General features: G+C 40.8%; 1 protein-coding gene across 1 annotated transcript; it reads right to left on the bottom strand.

Moving 5' to 3' along the window:
• Window positions 1–10,226: 10,226 nt before the first annotated feature.
• On the bottom strand, window positions 10,227–11,399 carry LOC134496377 (olfactory receptor 6B1-like). The gene is made up of 2 exons (XM_063302109.1): window positions 11,349–11,399; window positions 10,227–11,186 (listed from the first exon to the last, which is right to left on the bottom strand). Exons 1-2 carry the CDS (start codon window positions 11,397–11,399, stop codon window positions 10,227–10,229), a joined length of 1,011 nt encoding a protein of 336 aa, XP_063158179.1.
• Between the last annotated feature and the right edge of the window lie 4,611 nt (window positions 11,400–16,010).

The following is a 16,010-nucleotide window of genomic DNA, read 5'->3' as shown; positions in this document are numbered from 1 at the left end:
GGCTTAATGTAGTGTAGTTGCTTGAATACCGACTTTAGAGAACCACATCTCAGGAATGCTAATAAGTCACTCCTGTAGCGGTCCAGATGTGTAAACCAGAAGAATACAAGTTGATGTGAGAATCATTGTCTATTTTACCAAATAGATGTGCAAACAATAGAAGTCAGTAGGTGCTATTTTTTATATTCATACATATTTTCTCCTGACACTGTTAGAAAACAAATTTCTAACATGAGCATTTTGGGGGGAGGGAAAGAGAGAAAGAAATGTTTGAGTTTATCAGCACAACTTACTTTAGATTTCTTATTAACATAACACACCAAGATTATACCTCAGAATGTTTGGCACTGCATACTTGTTTGCTTACTTCTTAATATACATAGAATAATTGATTACTACCTTAACTCATTTCCCATTGTTTTCCTCCCCTGGTTTTCATTCACACAATATTTTTCTTTAATGCATGTAGCAGAACCCTGGCTATCACTGGTCAAAAAGGGGAAGATGACACCGCAGCAGCACTAAGCCCCACCTTTTTATATTTATGTTAATATCACATGTCCTTACAAAGGATCATGGCTTTGATCACACTGCCATGACCACCATTTTGACTGACACATATGGGCTCCGGTGCTTGCTGTCTTAATAACCATCTTTCCTATCCCTTTATATCCCAAACCCCTTTATATCCCATCTGTTCTCCCAAACAGATTCTGTTATCACTCTTTCCTTTAACAAATGCCTCCAATTGGTTCCCAGTCCTGATTGTACTATTGTAAAACAAATGGGCTTTATTCATATCCTTAAGTTTATGACCTGCATTTCAACTATGCTTGTTTGAACTAGGTAATGGATTCCTGATCCTGTTTCATCTACAACTGAGCAATCCATGGAATTCCCAACCTTCTTTTGTACATTATTTTGTCTATCTGATCAAGATAAGGATATGAGCCTGCATAGCTAGGCATTTGCAAAATAAGTACTTCAGAAAAGGGTTGGGATGCAGGTAAGAACCATGTGTATGTCTGCAAAGCAAACTCTCCTCTACAGAAGAACAGTAAAAGCTAATTGTTCTCTTTCCCTGTCTTGCTCACCCACAATCTGTCCATTTATCTGCTGAAAAACATTTCAATCTCTTTGAAATCAAAATGACTAGAATGGTGGGAGGAATGAAGAGAGTATACAGTCACTGGAGGTTTGCTTGGTGTTTTAATTTGATATTTCAAACAGTGGTAGCAGTAAGGAGACTGATTTAATATTTTACCACTATATTGGTTTGGCACGTGTATCTTTATGGAGGAGTAGTAGTAATCACTTGGAGAGCTGGGAAGAAGGTCAGGCAATGCATACTTTAGTGGATCTCATCTAACAGTAGGACTCTTATTGATTTTAATAAGCCCTAATTTTTAAGAGTAAAGCTCAACGTACAGGAAAGACAGCAGCAATATACAGTCTGCTTAGTATCATCTATGTATTTTAAAGGTTGTACCAAAAGGGTTGTAGCTATGCTTTATCCGATTCTTAGCAGCTGAAATAAATGTTAATTGATTTCTGAAATTGACATATTTGCAAAGCTATGTTGCAAATAACTAGCAAGTCTTCTATAGTTTTGGGTAAAAATGCTAACAAGGATGACTTATTTGTCAATTTAATTACTCTGTCTTGCCAATTGTTCATGCAAAGTAAATTTAAGTATACCTTAATGAAGTTATTAAACCTGTAAATCTCCTTCAAATCAAATTTGATGCCTAATGACTCCACTGATATCTTCATGTAGTTGTTTTGCCAGCCTCATGGAAATGATTGGCACTGTCCTTTTCTGGGATTCTTTATTTTTACTTTCCTGTCTCCTATCAGGACTTGGGATTCTCTGAAGGTCTCCAATCCAAGTACTAATCAGGGATGACTCTGTTTAGCTTTGTGCTGGGCAAGGTCCCATAATCCCATTCTATCCCATTTTAGATAAGGCCAATAGAAGTTGAAATCTAAAAATGTTGTAATTTAATAACCTTCCTCTTTACCTCAATTAGTTGTATTTGTTCATTTTTAGCATTTAGTCTATAATCCCACACATAGGCTGTTTATCTTCCATCCCATCCCATCCTATTCACTTCACTAAAATAGATACTGCCCATAGGCAGTGGCATTCTCACTGCAAAATGAAATATAATATTTGAGAGATATCTTGATATTTATTTAAATTCTTTGAAGTCTGGATTGCGCTGCCCATTGCAAAATATCTACAAGAAAAAAATCTTAAAATGATTGATTGATTGATTGATTGATACAATCAGAAACACCTTTGGTAGAACATATCTTCAATTCTGGTTTAACAGATACAGGAATGAAAAGAAGAAGAAAAAAAAAAGAAACAGAAGTATGAAATACTGGGGAGAGGACAGAATTCTGTATGGCTGGAAAGGAACCATGTGATGGAGGAGCAGAAGTAGTAGTATGCATCCAGTGTGTTTGTACATGCTTGTTAGCCCATTTCCATCAAAAGAAAACTCAACATTATCAATTACAGCTATTGCAGCACTAAATCATGCCTCACTGTTGACCATGCTGTCTGCAATTGGAATTGTAATCCAAAACACATAGTGGACAGCAGTTTGGGGAATACAAATGCTTGTATTTTTCATTTCTTCAGAAGGTATCTGTAACGGTTGCCTAATCCCAAATACTCAGTCTCACAAGCTCGGGCTTAAAGATAACTGATTTATTAAAGGAATAGCATGCAAATACAGAGAAAGCTGAGAATGAGCAAAAGCGCGCCAAATACAAACTTAAAAGCCTTGCCTGTAAGCAAGTTCCACCCCATCCCTCGTCAGGACGCTCCCCCTCCCAGGTGCTAGAAGCCATTAGACGCGCCTGGGAAAGTAACCTTGAGCAGGAGCGCAAACCCAAACATACATTCCAAGCCCTCAAAACAACGGAGGGTGAAGGAATGGAAAAACCCCGGGTGAAGGAACACGGAACAGAAGAGGACATGTGAAACGTTACAATGTTAACAGCACATTGAAATGAGAACATGACATATTGCCCCTCCAAAAAAAAACTATGGAGCAGGCTTGTCAGGGTAGGCAGAGTGGAATTGGGCTACGAGACGAGGGGAAAGCACGTCCGGAGCAGCAACCCATTCAGGATGAGGGAAATGTTTCCAGCGGACGAGGTATTGTAATGTGGAGCGCTGGCGTCGGGAGTCGAGGATGGATGTCACCTCGAAGTGTTGCTGGTTGTCGATCATGAGTGGAGGTGGTGGAATGGGTTGTGGATGCCAGCGGTCCGACGACAGGCAGGGTTTGAGTAAACTACAATGGAAAACAGGATGTAAACGTTTAAGGTTGTGAGGCAAATCAAGTTTAAACGTAACAGGGTTGAGTTGAGCAATAATTGGAAAAGGTCCGACAAATTTAGGGCCAAGTTTCTTAGAGGGCTGTGGGGACTTGATAAACTTAGTGGATAAGTAGACTTTATCCCCGACAGCAAAGGATGGTTCTGGGGAACGCTTTGCATCGGCATGGCGTTTATAGGTAGCCTGGGCATGGAGGAGAGCCAGTTGAATATTAGACCATGAGTCTTTTAGAGAGTCCGCCCAGTCAGTAAGAGAGGCTGGTAGCGGTTGAGGATGAGGAAGTTCAGGAATAGGAACAAACTCACGTCCAAAAACTGTTTTAAAAGGAACTTGACCAGTGGTTTGATGAACGGCATTGTTGTAAGCGACCTCAGCAAATGGGAGTAAGTCGACCCAATTGTCCTGTTGGTAGTTAACAAAAGCCCTGAGGTACTGTTCCAGTGTGGAATTAACCGCCTCTGTAGATCCGTCCGTTTCCGGATGCCAGGCGGTGGAAAGTGACTGTTTTGTACCCAAAAGTTTTAAAAATGCCCGCCAGAATTGTGACGTAAATTGTGTGCCTCTGTCACTCACCAAACGGGCGGGGATACCGTGGAGGCGGTACACGTGGGTGAGGAAGAGGCGTGCCAGCTGTTGTGCGGTGGGGATGGACGCGCATGGAATAAAGTGGGCTTGTTTGGAGAAAAAGTCTTTGACCACCCAAATGACAGTTTTGCGTTGACTAGGGGGTAGATCAACGATAAAGTCCATGGAAATGTCCTGCCAAGGGACAGATGGGGTGGCAACGGGTTGAAGGAGACCTTGGGATTTGCCTGGTTTGCGCTTTATCGCAGCACATACAGGGCACGCAGTCACATATGCCTTCAGGTCTTTGAGTAAAGTTGGCCACCAGAATTGCCGGCGAACAAGGTGCAAAGTTTTTACGTAGCCAAAATGTCCAGCAAGCTTGTCATCGTGGCAGCGCTGGACTATGGTTTTTCGCATAGCATCGGGTACATAAAGGCGATCGTTGCGCCAGGCAAGATCGTCGGTGAAAGTTAAAATGTGTCTATTGGTTTGCAACCAAGTATCTGTTTTAAGGTGGGAAAGCAACTGTTGTTGCAAATCGGAGGGAATTGACAAGTGCGGCGAGCGGCTGGAAGGCAGAGCGGCTGGAGGTTGCGTTGATTGCGCTCGGGTCTGGCTGCGAGTCACTGCTGCCAAACTTAATTGTTTGTCGGTCCAGACGGTGCCTTGGACCGTTGGCCCTGGGCCAGCATCTTGGGGTCTGCGGGAGAGTGCATCAGCTAAAAAGTTTTTCTTGCCTGGTATAAATTTAAGGGTGAAGTCGAAGCGGCTGAAAAACTCAGCCCAGCGCAGCTGTTTGGGACTGAGTTTTCGACTGGTGCTTAGAGCTTCCAGGTTTTTATGGTCGGTCCAGACTTCAAAAGGGCTTGAAGTGCCTTCCAATAGGTGTCGCCATGTTTCTAAAGCCGTTTTTACAGCAAAAGCCTCTTTTTCCCAAACGTGCCATCGTCTCTCCGTTTCAGTGAATTTGCGAGAGAGGTAGGCACAGGGTTGTAAGGCGCCAGATTGGTCAGATTGTAACAAAATTGCTCCTATGGAGAAATCAGAAGCATCGACTTGTACAACGAAGGGTTTAGAGGGGTTTGGATGCTGTAAAATTGGTTCTGTGGTAAAGATTTGTTTGAGCGCTTCGAACGCTTGCTGACAGGCAGGAGTCCATTTAAGGAGCGCGCCTGGGTTCTTTGAATGTCGCGTATCCCCCTGTCCTTTAGTTTTTAACAGTTCAGTAAGGGGGAGGGCGATTTCAGCAAAATTTTGGGCGAATGCCCGATAAAAATTACAGAATCCAAGGAAACTTTGTAATTGTCTCCTGGTACGGGGAGGCTCCCATGCCACAATAGCCTCTACTTTTGCAGGGTCCATTTCAATGCCCTGAGCTGAAATTCGATAGCCTAGGTAGTCAATTTGTGACTGATGAAATGCACATTTTGACAGTTTTGCGTACAACTCTGCTTTTTTCAATTTAGCCAGTACCTGACGCACCAAGTGGATATGTTCTGACATGGTTTCAGTATAAATCAATACATCATCCAAATATACCAGTACCCCCTTAAATAGGTGGTCATGCAAGACCTCATTGATTAGTTGCATAAAAACCCCAGGTGCTCCGGATAAACCAAATGGTAAGACTTTGTATTGGAAAGCCCCAAGAGGACAGTTAAATGCTGTTTTCCACTCATCCCCTTCCCTTATGCGAATACGAAAATAAGCTTCTCTCAAATCCAGTTTTGAGAAAATTTTGCCTCTGGCCAGATGTGATAACATATCTTTGATCAGGGGCAAAGGATATTTATTTAATATTGAGACCGCATTGAGCCCGCGGAAATCGGTACAAAGCCTTAATGACCCATCCTTTTTTGGCCTGAATAGGACAGGGGCTCCTACCGGGGAATTAGCCGGCTCAATGAAACCCCTAGCCAGGTTTTTGTCAATGAACTCCCTTAGCGTAGTGAGCTCTTTGGGACACATGGGGTATATTTTTGGGTGAGGCAATTTTACGTTTGGTAAAAACTCAATGGCACAGTCTGTTTTTCGGTGGGGTGGCAAGCGATCCGCTTCCTTTTCCCCAAATACCTCAGCAAAATCCTGATACTGATTGGGTAGTCCCTCAAGAGGTTGAAGCGTTTGCACAGTAGTATACGCTACCCCTCCACCCTCCATGTCTTCCAGTAGGTCCTTTTCGGGTACTTTGTAAAATCCATCTGCAAAAGTCACAGTTCTATGCAGCCAGTTGATAAAAGGGTTCTGTTGCACAAACCAAGGCATCCCCAAGATTACCAGAGGACCCCCCACTGGAGCTACCACAAATGGCAGCTTTTCTTGGTGGGAGCCCATCTGCAAGGCGACCAGTCCCGTGGAATGATTGACTGCTTTCCCTCCCGCCATAGTTCCATCCAATTGGGTGAAAATCATAGGTCTTGGCAAAGGGAACGTGGGCAGTTCCAGAGCCGCTACGACATCAGGGTGCATAAGGGAACGGGAGCAACCCGAATCTAGCATGGCCCACACTTCCACAGTTTTGGTTTTTGAGCTCAGTTTAACTTTAACAGTCAGTGTGGGGAAATTTCCACTCACCGAATCGTGGTTACGCCCGGTTTCTTCCACCTGCCCTAGGGCGCCCTTCAGGGCAGGTGGTAGGCTTTTCCCGCCGGCTGCTCGAATTGCAACTCTTCTTCCTCTTCTCCGAAGGGTAGTTCTGGGGGGTCCAGTTCCGCGACGGCTGCTTTCAGTTTTCGCGGTGGAGCAGGAGCAGGCGACTTTACCGTAGGTTTCGTCTGTCGTTCCTCTGGACGGCGTCTCGGGCACGACGTGGCTCGATGCCCTTCTTTCCCACATCTGAGGCACTGACCCTTGGAGAACCGTCGCTCCCTCTCCTCTTCCCAGGTTTTCGGTTTGGGGCGGCTGGCAAGTCCAGATGTGCGCGCTCCTCTAGCAAGACGCGTTTGTCTAAGCTCTTTGGTATGGGCATAGGTTTGTAGGGCATTTTCTGCGCTGCCCGCCAACTGAATCCACCCATATAGCGTTTTGGGATCATCTCTTCCTAGTGCCCATCGAAGGATTTCGGGTTCTAGCCCCTGTTTGAACAATTCAATTATTGTTGGCTCAGACCAGTCTTCCACTTTTCCTGCCAAAGCTTTAAATTCCAACGCATATTTGGCAACTGAGAGGGACCCTTGGTAGAGTTTCCGCAGGTCATTTTTAGCTGTTTCTTGAGCTAGGGGGTCTTCGAAATGCTGTTTAAGTGCCCACAAAAAGTCATCGAAGTCCTCTAACTCAGTTGCCTCAGCCTGGCATAGTTGCACATACCAATCCGCTGCCCTTCCTCTCAGCTTGTTGGCAATGAAATTGATCTTGCCATGTTCTGACCGAAAGTTCCGACCCCAATCTTCTATATAATGCTTGGCATTAGTGATAAAGAAGGAGAGCGTTGTGGGATCCCCATCGAATTTCACTCCAAATGGTGGGAAGGTTCTTGCCGGCTCAGCTGGCTGTGGCGGTGCCGCGAATGTCAGCGTACGCCGAGCCCCCATGGGTGGTCGATCCCTAGGAGGTCTTGCCTCTCGCTCCCCCCCTTGATGGGCTGATCGAGTCTTGCTTCTCCCCCGGGTTGATAGGGTACTGTGCCTGGGGTACTGTGCCGGCTCTTCCTCCCAATCCTCCGGGGTGGGCTCTGCCTCTCTGGGTAGATCCTTAAGGATTGTCACTATTAAATCCATTTTATCCTCTAATGCCCTCATACGGGCTGGAGTGACCGGCTCTTCCGGAGGTTGGTTGGTTACCACCACCCTCGGTGACAAGGGGACTTCGGGCTCCCAGGACAATTGTGGAGACCCCCTCCCCGGTGCTCTTTCCATAACAGTTCTATGTTCACTCCTGAGACTCTCCTGCATGGATATCAGCAGCTCGTCTAATTGGATATCTCGCAACTCCCGACGTGCTGCTCTTTGCGCTCTCGAGGTTAGCGCTGGCCGGATTCTGGCCGCCTCCCGTTCCTCCTCGCTTCCCTCACTTGCGCGAAGCTGAGGTTCTGTCATCGCTAGCGTTCCCTCTTATCCAACTATTGGATGGGGCTAGCGGAAAATGGATGAAATGATTCTCAGCTTTATGTAACGGTTGCCTAATCCCAAATACTCAGTCTCACAAGCTCGGGCTTAAAGATAACTGATTTATTAAAGGAATAGCATGCAAATACAGAGAAAGCTGAGAATGAGCAAAAGCGCGCCAAATACAAACTTAAAAGCCTTGCCTGTAAGCAAGTTCCACCCCATCCCTCGTCAGGACGCTCCCCCTCCCAGGTGCTAGAAGCCGTTAGACGCGCCTGGGAAAGTAACCTTGAGCAGGAGCGCAAACCCAAACATACATTCCAAGCCCTCAAAACAACGGAGGGTGAAGGAATGGAAAAACCCCGGGTGAAGGAACACGGAACAGAAGAGGACATGTGAAACGTTACAATGTTAACAGCACATTGAAATGAGAACATGACAGTATCTGATTCTGCAAAAATGTTTACCACAGTTGGTTGAGGATGAGAAAACTCAGGTAACTTTGCAAGAACTTTACAGAGGAAATCAAACTTTATTGAGGCTTTGCATAGAAATGTTGTTCTATATCTTTCCCAAATTAAATATAAATGAGCAGGATGGGCACCAGATCACCAATTAAATGTTCACTTTCTTTACAGATGATTTTAAAACCATGAAAAGAATTTCAGCACTCCCTGTAGTTCTTTGATATGTGATACTTCACAACTATCATGTGCTGTATCTCTTGTAGCTTCAAATGAAAGTGAATTATTTGTTTAGTTTAGGTAACCTGCAAATTAAAAATGGAATGAACCATTTAAAAGACACACATACTGGATCATTCAGACTTTATTTAGGAGTTCCTCAATATATTTCATTTGTTTCCCAGGTTAAAAAGCCAATATACAAGTTGAGTGTTCCTCATTTGAAATCAAAATTGTTAAAATTGAAACCATACAGTTGATTAGCTCCCCTTGTTGAAAGAATGATTTCTATATAGCCAAAACATGATGATGATGGTGATGATGATGATGATGAGAGAGAGAGAGAGAGAGAGAGGGGGGGGGAGAGAAATGCAGGAACCTTCAAGGTTTCTATAAGCCCAACAAAAATTTAGGAAAAAATAAAATTGGCAAAACCTCACCACCTCTAAAATTAATCTGTTGAAGATTAATCTGTGGAAAGAGATGAATTGGATCCAATTAGAAATGTTTGGGTGACTCAAATCCCAAAAAAGAACAAGTTGCTCTTTAAATCCAGCAAATATAAATAAAGAAAAGAAAAAAAGTAAGAGACATAAGATAAGAAAGCAAAGAGAAAAGACTAAATGTTATAGGATGCCACTAACAACTAATTTATTGGAGTGGGAAGTATCATGTCCATCCCATATCAGAGTACTCCTCATCATGATTAATTTCATGACACAGTTTTGATGTACCTTGAAAACTTCCTCAACCTTCTTTGTAAACCTGGGTTTGGAGACTTTTGTTGGGCTTGTGTTTTATGTTACTAATTCTTTAACATGGAGCAAAGCATTCTGATCTGATACTATATGACAATATTAAAAAAAAGTCAATCAATCATTTTTTTCTCTGTCTCCCTTATACTAAAATGATTTGGCAATGCATAGAGGACAAGCTGAGATTTCTGCATGTACAGGGCATAAGGCAGTGTGCAGAAATATGTTAGTTTATGAACAACAGGAACAGGAAAAGGAGATAGGAAACAGAGTAAAAGACTATGTATATTCCATTACCCTACTCCCTGACAATGTGTAATCTTGACAACTATTGAGAATAATTTCAGAAAACAAATGGATATGAAATAAAATAATGAAATCATAGAGTTGCAAAGGGACATTTGGCTACTGAATCCAACCTCAGTGTAGGGATCCAAAATGAAGCATCCTGGGCAGATTTTTGAGGATTTAAAATGGAAATCACAGCCTAAAGGGATGTTGTTAATCATTTCTCCCTGGTACATGAGGGGGAAAAAATATTCCTGATTCATATTACTTTACAAACTCAGATATCAATAATGATGCTGCATTTGTAGAAGAAAACCCAACACATAAAGGAAGAAAGTTGTTCTAGAAAACTCTCTCCGTGATTTAAATATGCATCTTGCACATACACAGAGACATTTAACAGGCTGAAAACTATAATCTGCCTATCACTGGATGAGAAAAGTGGATCAGATTATTTCATTTAGACGTTTTAGCAAAATTTGAATTTTTGAGCATGCTGATCGACAATGAAAACATTCTTTGTAACATTCTGAGATTACAAAACTTTGCTGCTATCTTTCCTAAAGGCTTTGAAGAGGGCTTCCTTCACCTCCCTGTTCCTCAAACTGTAGATAAGAGGGTTGAGAATAGGAGTCAAGACAGTATAGAATACAGAGAATATCTTGTGCAGTTCTTCTAAAGTTTCAATCTCAGGAACTACATAGACGAGGAATACTGACCCATAAAAAAGTGTCACCACAATGAGGTGGGATGAACATGTGGAAAAGGCCTTCTTCTGGGCTATTTTGGATTTAATGTTCAAGACAGTGTGAAGAATGCAGATATATGAGACCAGTGTTAAGAGAAAAGGGGGGCCTGTTCCCATAAGTCCTAGAATAAATGAAGCAAGCTTTACCAAGCGCGTATTGCTACAAGAAATATTTGCCACTGGATATATATCACAAAAGAAATGGTCAATTTCATTGGGTCCACAGAAGGTAAGTTCCAACAAAAATGAAGTTATGATAATATTGGTCAATAGGCCATTCATCCAAGATATGAGAGCCAGCTGGAGGCAGAGTCTACCATTCATGAGAGTGGTGTAATGCAATGGTTTGCGTATTGCTAAATATCGATCATAAGACATCATTGCTAGAAGATAGCATTCAGTGGCTGCAAAAACTCCAAAAAAGAAATATTGTACAATGCATCCACAGACAGATATAGACTGATCTCCAGTTACAAAACTAGCCAGCATCCTGGGCAGGATGGTTGAAATGTAACAGGTCTCCAAACAAGACAAATTAACGAGGAAGAAGTACATGGGGGTCTGAAGACGCTGGTCAGCTACAACCAGTGAAACAATTAGGAGATTTCCAGCAATGGACAAAGTATAGACAGGAAGAAACAACATGAAGAGGACTATTCGCAGTTCAAGCAGATTGCCAAATCCCAAAAGGATAAATTCTGTAGTAGTTGACTGATTTCCTCCCTGCTGGTGGAAAGTAAAGTGATTCTGAAATAAAAATGAAAGAACATTATTAATCTTGGTTACTATGGCTCCTTCCTTCCTCTTTCCTTAAGACCCAAGTTTAATGTTTCCTTATTAAACATTAAAAATAATCAGCACATGGCTCTCAATTCTTTCCCATTTACCAATGCAAGTTAGGTGTCGTACATTTGAATGGCTTGTCAAGCTTTCATAACTATCTTTTGCACAAAGAGACATTGCGTACGTTGACCTGAATATACATGTCTTCTTCTAAGGACCTGTCAGCCAGAATGAGCCATGGAATTCAGGCAGTAGATTAGGAAGGAAGGGAAATGGGTATCCTTGACCAGTGACTACAGATGTTGGATTTTCCCAGGTGGAGCTGAGATCGCTGCTTCTCATCATTCAGCCGATAAATTGTATGGCACCTTTATCACTTCTGCTATTGCAGGAGAGGATTCCTTCTTCAGAAGAGTAATCAGCTGAACTTCTCATCTTTTCTTGGAAATTCTGTATTTGAGGAAGGCAGCCTGGCTCAGAGTTAGATCCTGTAGAAGAGGCAGTAGTAGGAGCACTCTGCCACCCCTCCTTTGCCGATGCCTAGCAGAACTCTTTTAAGATTAAGTTACCTTTCAAGTTGAACTGTAAGTTCAGCTTTAAACTAGGAAGGTCCAACGTTCCCAGTTGCTCTGTCACAATCAGTCTCATTCTAAATGGGAAGGGCAGCACTGAAGAAATTGGGCAGGATGAAAAAGGAAACCTCAGTGGGACAGAGGAGGAAAAGGCAAAGTATTATTTAAAAAAAAGAAAAAAATCAAGCAAATTAACATAAATAACTAAAAAAAATCTTTCTCTGGCATTGTTTCCATGAGGTCAGAAAACGGCTAGAAAGCCATAGTACTCTTGAGAAAGAGAGAGATATACTGTACATTTTAATGTTTCTTTCTTAAATGAAAATGGCCACTGTTTAAAAAATAAACAGATGCATTCCAAAAAAATTCTGTAGTTTAACTTAAACTTTGTCACAGTGGTCTGAATATTTTTCATTTGCCAACTTTTTTTTTAATTTGAAATTTGATAGAGATACGACTTTCGAATATTTAGAGAGCAAAGTAACTCCTTATCTTGCCCAACCATGCCTTTCTCCCATGAACACCCCAATGTCCCAGAATCCACTTGTTCCCCCTAAAAAAGGCATTGGAGAAAAATGCAAATTGAGGGAGAGGAGAGGAGAGGAGAGGGGAGGAGAGGAGAGGGGTGGAGGAAGAAGAGAAAGAGGCAAAACAGAAAGGAAAGGGAGAAAATAAGTGGACGTGAAAGGCACCAAAAAGCAAAAATCATGCTTTAAAGGCCAGCTGGACTGGGGAGAGCAGGAAGGAAAGAGTTCATCACAGAAATGTAACAACAGGCCTCTCTTCAAATGCTGGTCTTTGATGTACAAAGTTCCCCATTTTATATTATACATATGAAAATTTATTTTAGTTAATTTGTGATAGTACAACTCCAGCCGGCAAGATCTAACAGACTAATTCAGATCAAGTCCCCTATGCAACTTTTCTATAGATCTTGGTATTGGGAAGGGACCATTTGTAATAAGAGAAGTCCATTTGCCATCAGTTGGTTCTAGAGCTGTGTTGCAGCTGTTCCCGGTAGGGGAGCAAAGAGAATCTTCTTCAGCCTTATTGCACACAAAGATTTAGGCTTCAAAAAAGCTTTCCTAATCAGAAATTGACTGTATAGGAATTTGTGTGCTTTGAATTCTATGTGTGGAAAAACTGGATTGCTAAAATTTTAATAGCGTAATTTGTTTGATTTCTTCCATTTTAAAATGTTAATTTATATACTTTTAAAATTAAACAACAAGTGATGGAGAGGAAAACAATTTCATTCTTCATTCCATCTCTTGAAGATTTCCTGAACTACATCACCTGCCAAAAGCAATCCCTTCCTTCTCTCCCTGCCTCTCTCTCTCATACTTATGTACATACACAGAGACATCTATAATCTCTAAAGAGGTATGTATTTGCACAAATTTGTCACTGTACCATTATGAGTGCATATCTGTAAGTGTTGATATGGATTTGAATTTGAAAATGCTACACGGTGAAAATAGGAAGGAGTTACATGGAGGAAAGATATTAGTGAAAACATTGTTCCCCAGTGTTCATTCTTCACCAAAAAGCAAGCAAGGAAGGAAGGAAGGAAGGAAGGAAACCTGCATTGTGACTTTCTAATATACTGTGCATCTGCTTGACTGGTATTTTGCCTCCTAGCTTCTATATTTTCTGGAAGTTCTCCATCCCGCCCTCTTCAACACTCTTGTCTCCACAGCTATTCACCACCTCAAACAAAAATTCAAAATGTTTATCTATTTTTAATAGATAATTCATCTATTTTTATCTCTGAACTTGGGAAGTATAAAGAGTCTTCATGGCAGATATCCTTTGGGTTTTTAAGAAACAAATTGTCTAATCTCTTTTCAAAACCCTCTTCCTAATGGCTATTATTGGTACAACGCTGTACGCCATGAACTAAACAGCCCATGTAGACCAGATTAGACAGATTTACAAACAATATGTTCTACCTCAGTTACCAAGAAAATGATAGAATTGTTGGTATGTATATACATGCATAAATCTTAATATGTTATATAAATAAAATATATTTTGCTCCAAATACTGCACATATAATATGTCAGTTGCATGCAGATTTACCTCTGAATTGCTTATATTCCTACGTGGTATCTTTGTGGTGTTCCATTCATGTTCCATCCCAATGAATTGTCTTCTGAAGCCCAAACCTCTGTTTCAGATGTTGCTGAATCTTGCTTAGCTTTTCTTTCATTCAATACATGTATATAAACCTGAAATTATTATGCACAACTATTTCTATGGGTAGATATTTGAAATCACTTAGAAAAAAATCTGAGTGATTTACCTATATTTGACTTTCTATATTAATCACAATCAGACCAATAATATTTGGTCTTCTGTTGAGGTCCTAATTGGGCCAAGTAAGAGAAACAGAAAAAGAAAAAAAATCTGGGAGCATATCTCTCATTCTCAAAGATAACTGTTGTAAAAGATATTTATATCAATAACTTCAATTATTATACATCAGTGGCAGTAATATATTTCGACTGATTTAAAGAAATAATATTGAATCAAGATTCTTTAAATACATTTTTTTTTCTTAAAATCACAGAATTTCACATCATATACAGATCTGACACATCCACAGTTCATGGGATATAAAATAATGCCTTCAAACCTTAACATAAAAGCAAGATATTTCTAATTATTTTTTCTTAACCATTTTCAGCTGAAGATACTTAAACACTGAAATAATTCAGGCTTAAACTATCTCTAAATGTTGTAAGATACTTGATGCTGAAAAACTCTTTAGCCTTCTAATAATCTAAAGCAGATAAATATAATTCCTCTATATGTATTACTGAGAATTTCTCTTAATAATTAACTCCTTATCTTGTCTTATATATTAGTTGCTAAAATGCCATCTTGAAATAAATTCTATGAGTTATCACAAGCATCTCTAACTATTTTAATAGTCCACTAAAGCTGCCACCATGGGAATATTATAAATCAAACAATGGCAGCAAAACAATTTTCAAACAGGAAAATTTGCATGCATACTTTTGCCAGAGGGAAGTCATTATAACTCATGCAATTACATCCATGTTAATTATTCTTTCCATGTAACTACAGATGTATCCTTGAAATTTAAATCTCATGATGATTACAAATGTGTCCTTGAGGTATAAATCTAAGGTCTTGTTCAAGGTATGTTTGACTCCCGGTAATTTCATGGATAGATTTATGTGTGTTTTCTTGGTAACAATATAGAAAAGATTTTTTACTGTCTTCTTCTAAGATGTGCCTCCCCCCCTCCCCCCTTTCAACTTCTTATCTGGACCGTGGCCCTGGGATTTTGTAGCATCTACCATCCAAGAATTAACAGTGCCCAATTCTGCTTAGTTTCTGAGTCCAGACAAGTCAGCTGGGATTTGCAAACCACAATGACTTTTCTTGAGAGACCAAACTAGAATTCCAACTTTCATCTGAACTAGCTTTATTTTTTTATAGATAAGTAAAACAAAACATCTTAATAGAATATGAAAATTGCGATGGACTTCATCTAAATCAGGATGAGGATTCTGACCCTCCAGCAGATGTAAATTGTTAGATCCATTAGGTCATACTAACATTACCAATAATCAGGAATAATTAGAGTTTTAGTTCAACATTAAAAGAGGCTACATTTTGCTGCTCCTTATCTAAATTGAAGAAGTCTACAAATTTGTGAGACACAATGAATCTCTGGCCTTCTTCTATTATAAGGGTTTTGGGTAACTGCATTTTCTTTCCACACACACATCCTCCAATCCTGCTATGCTGCCTCATCATGGAAGGGGGGTGGTGTTTCTGGGAGTGATGAGTGAACTATGTGGGGAGTATATGCCAAGGTTGTATAGTCTCTAGATAAGAAGATCATCACCAACAGTCAAGAACTATGTGACAGAATAACAACTGGTTGGGTAGCAATAAAGGCCTTGGAGAAAATACTCAGATACATGTGTACATGTATCATGCAGACAATAGTCTTTTCAATGTCACTCTGTGGATATTGAAGCTGGACTTTGAAGAAATAGAATAGAAAGAGTATTGATGCTTTTGAACTTTGGTACTGGAGAAGACTGTTGAGAATAACACAGACAGCCAGGAAAACAAAGACATGGATCATAGAACAAATCAATTAGAGTTTCACTCCAGGGACATTTGACCAGGCTCAAACAATTATCTTTTGGACACATTATGTGTATACCCAGGT

Source organism: Candoia aspera, chromosome 4 (genome assembly GCF_035149785.1).
Source record: "Candoia aspera isolate rCanAsp1 chromosome 4, rCanAsp1.hap2, whole genome shotgun sequence".
Classification (NCBI taxonomy): domain Eukaryota; kingdom Metazoa; phylum Chordata; class Lepidosauria; order Squamata; family Boidae; genus Candoia; species Candoia aspera.
This window is presented reverse-complemented; position numbering and strand designations above follow the sequence as displayed.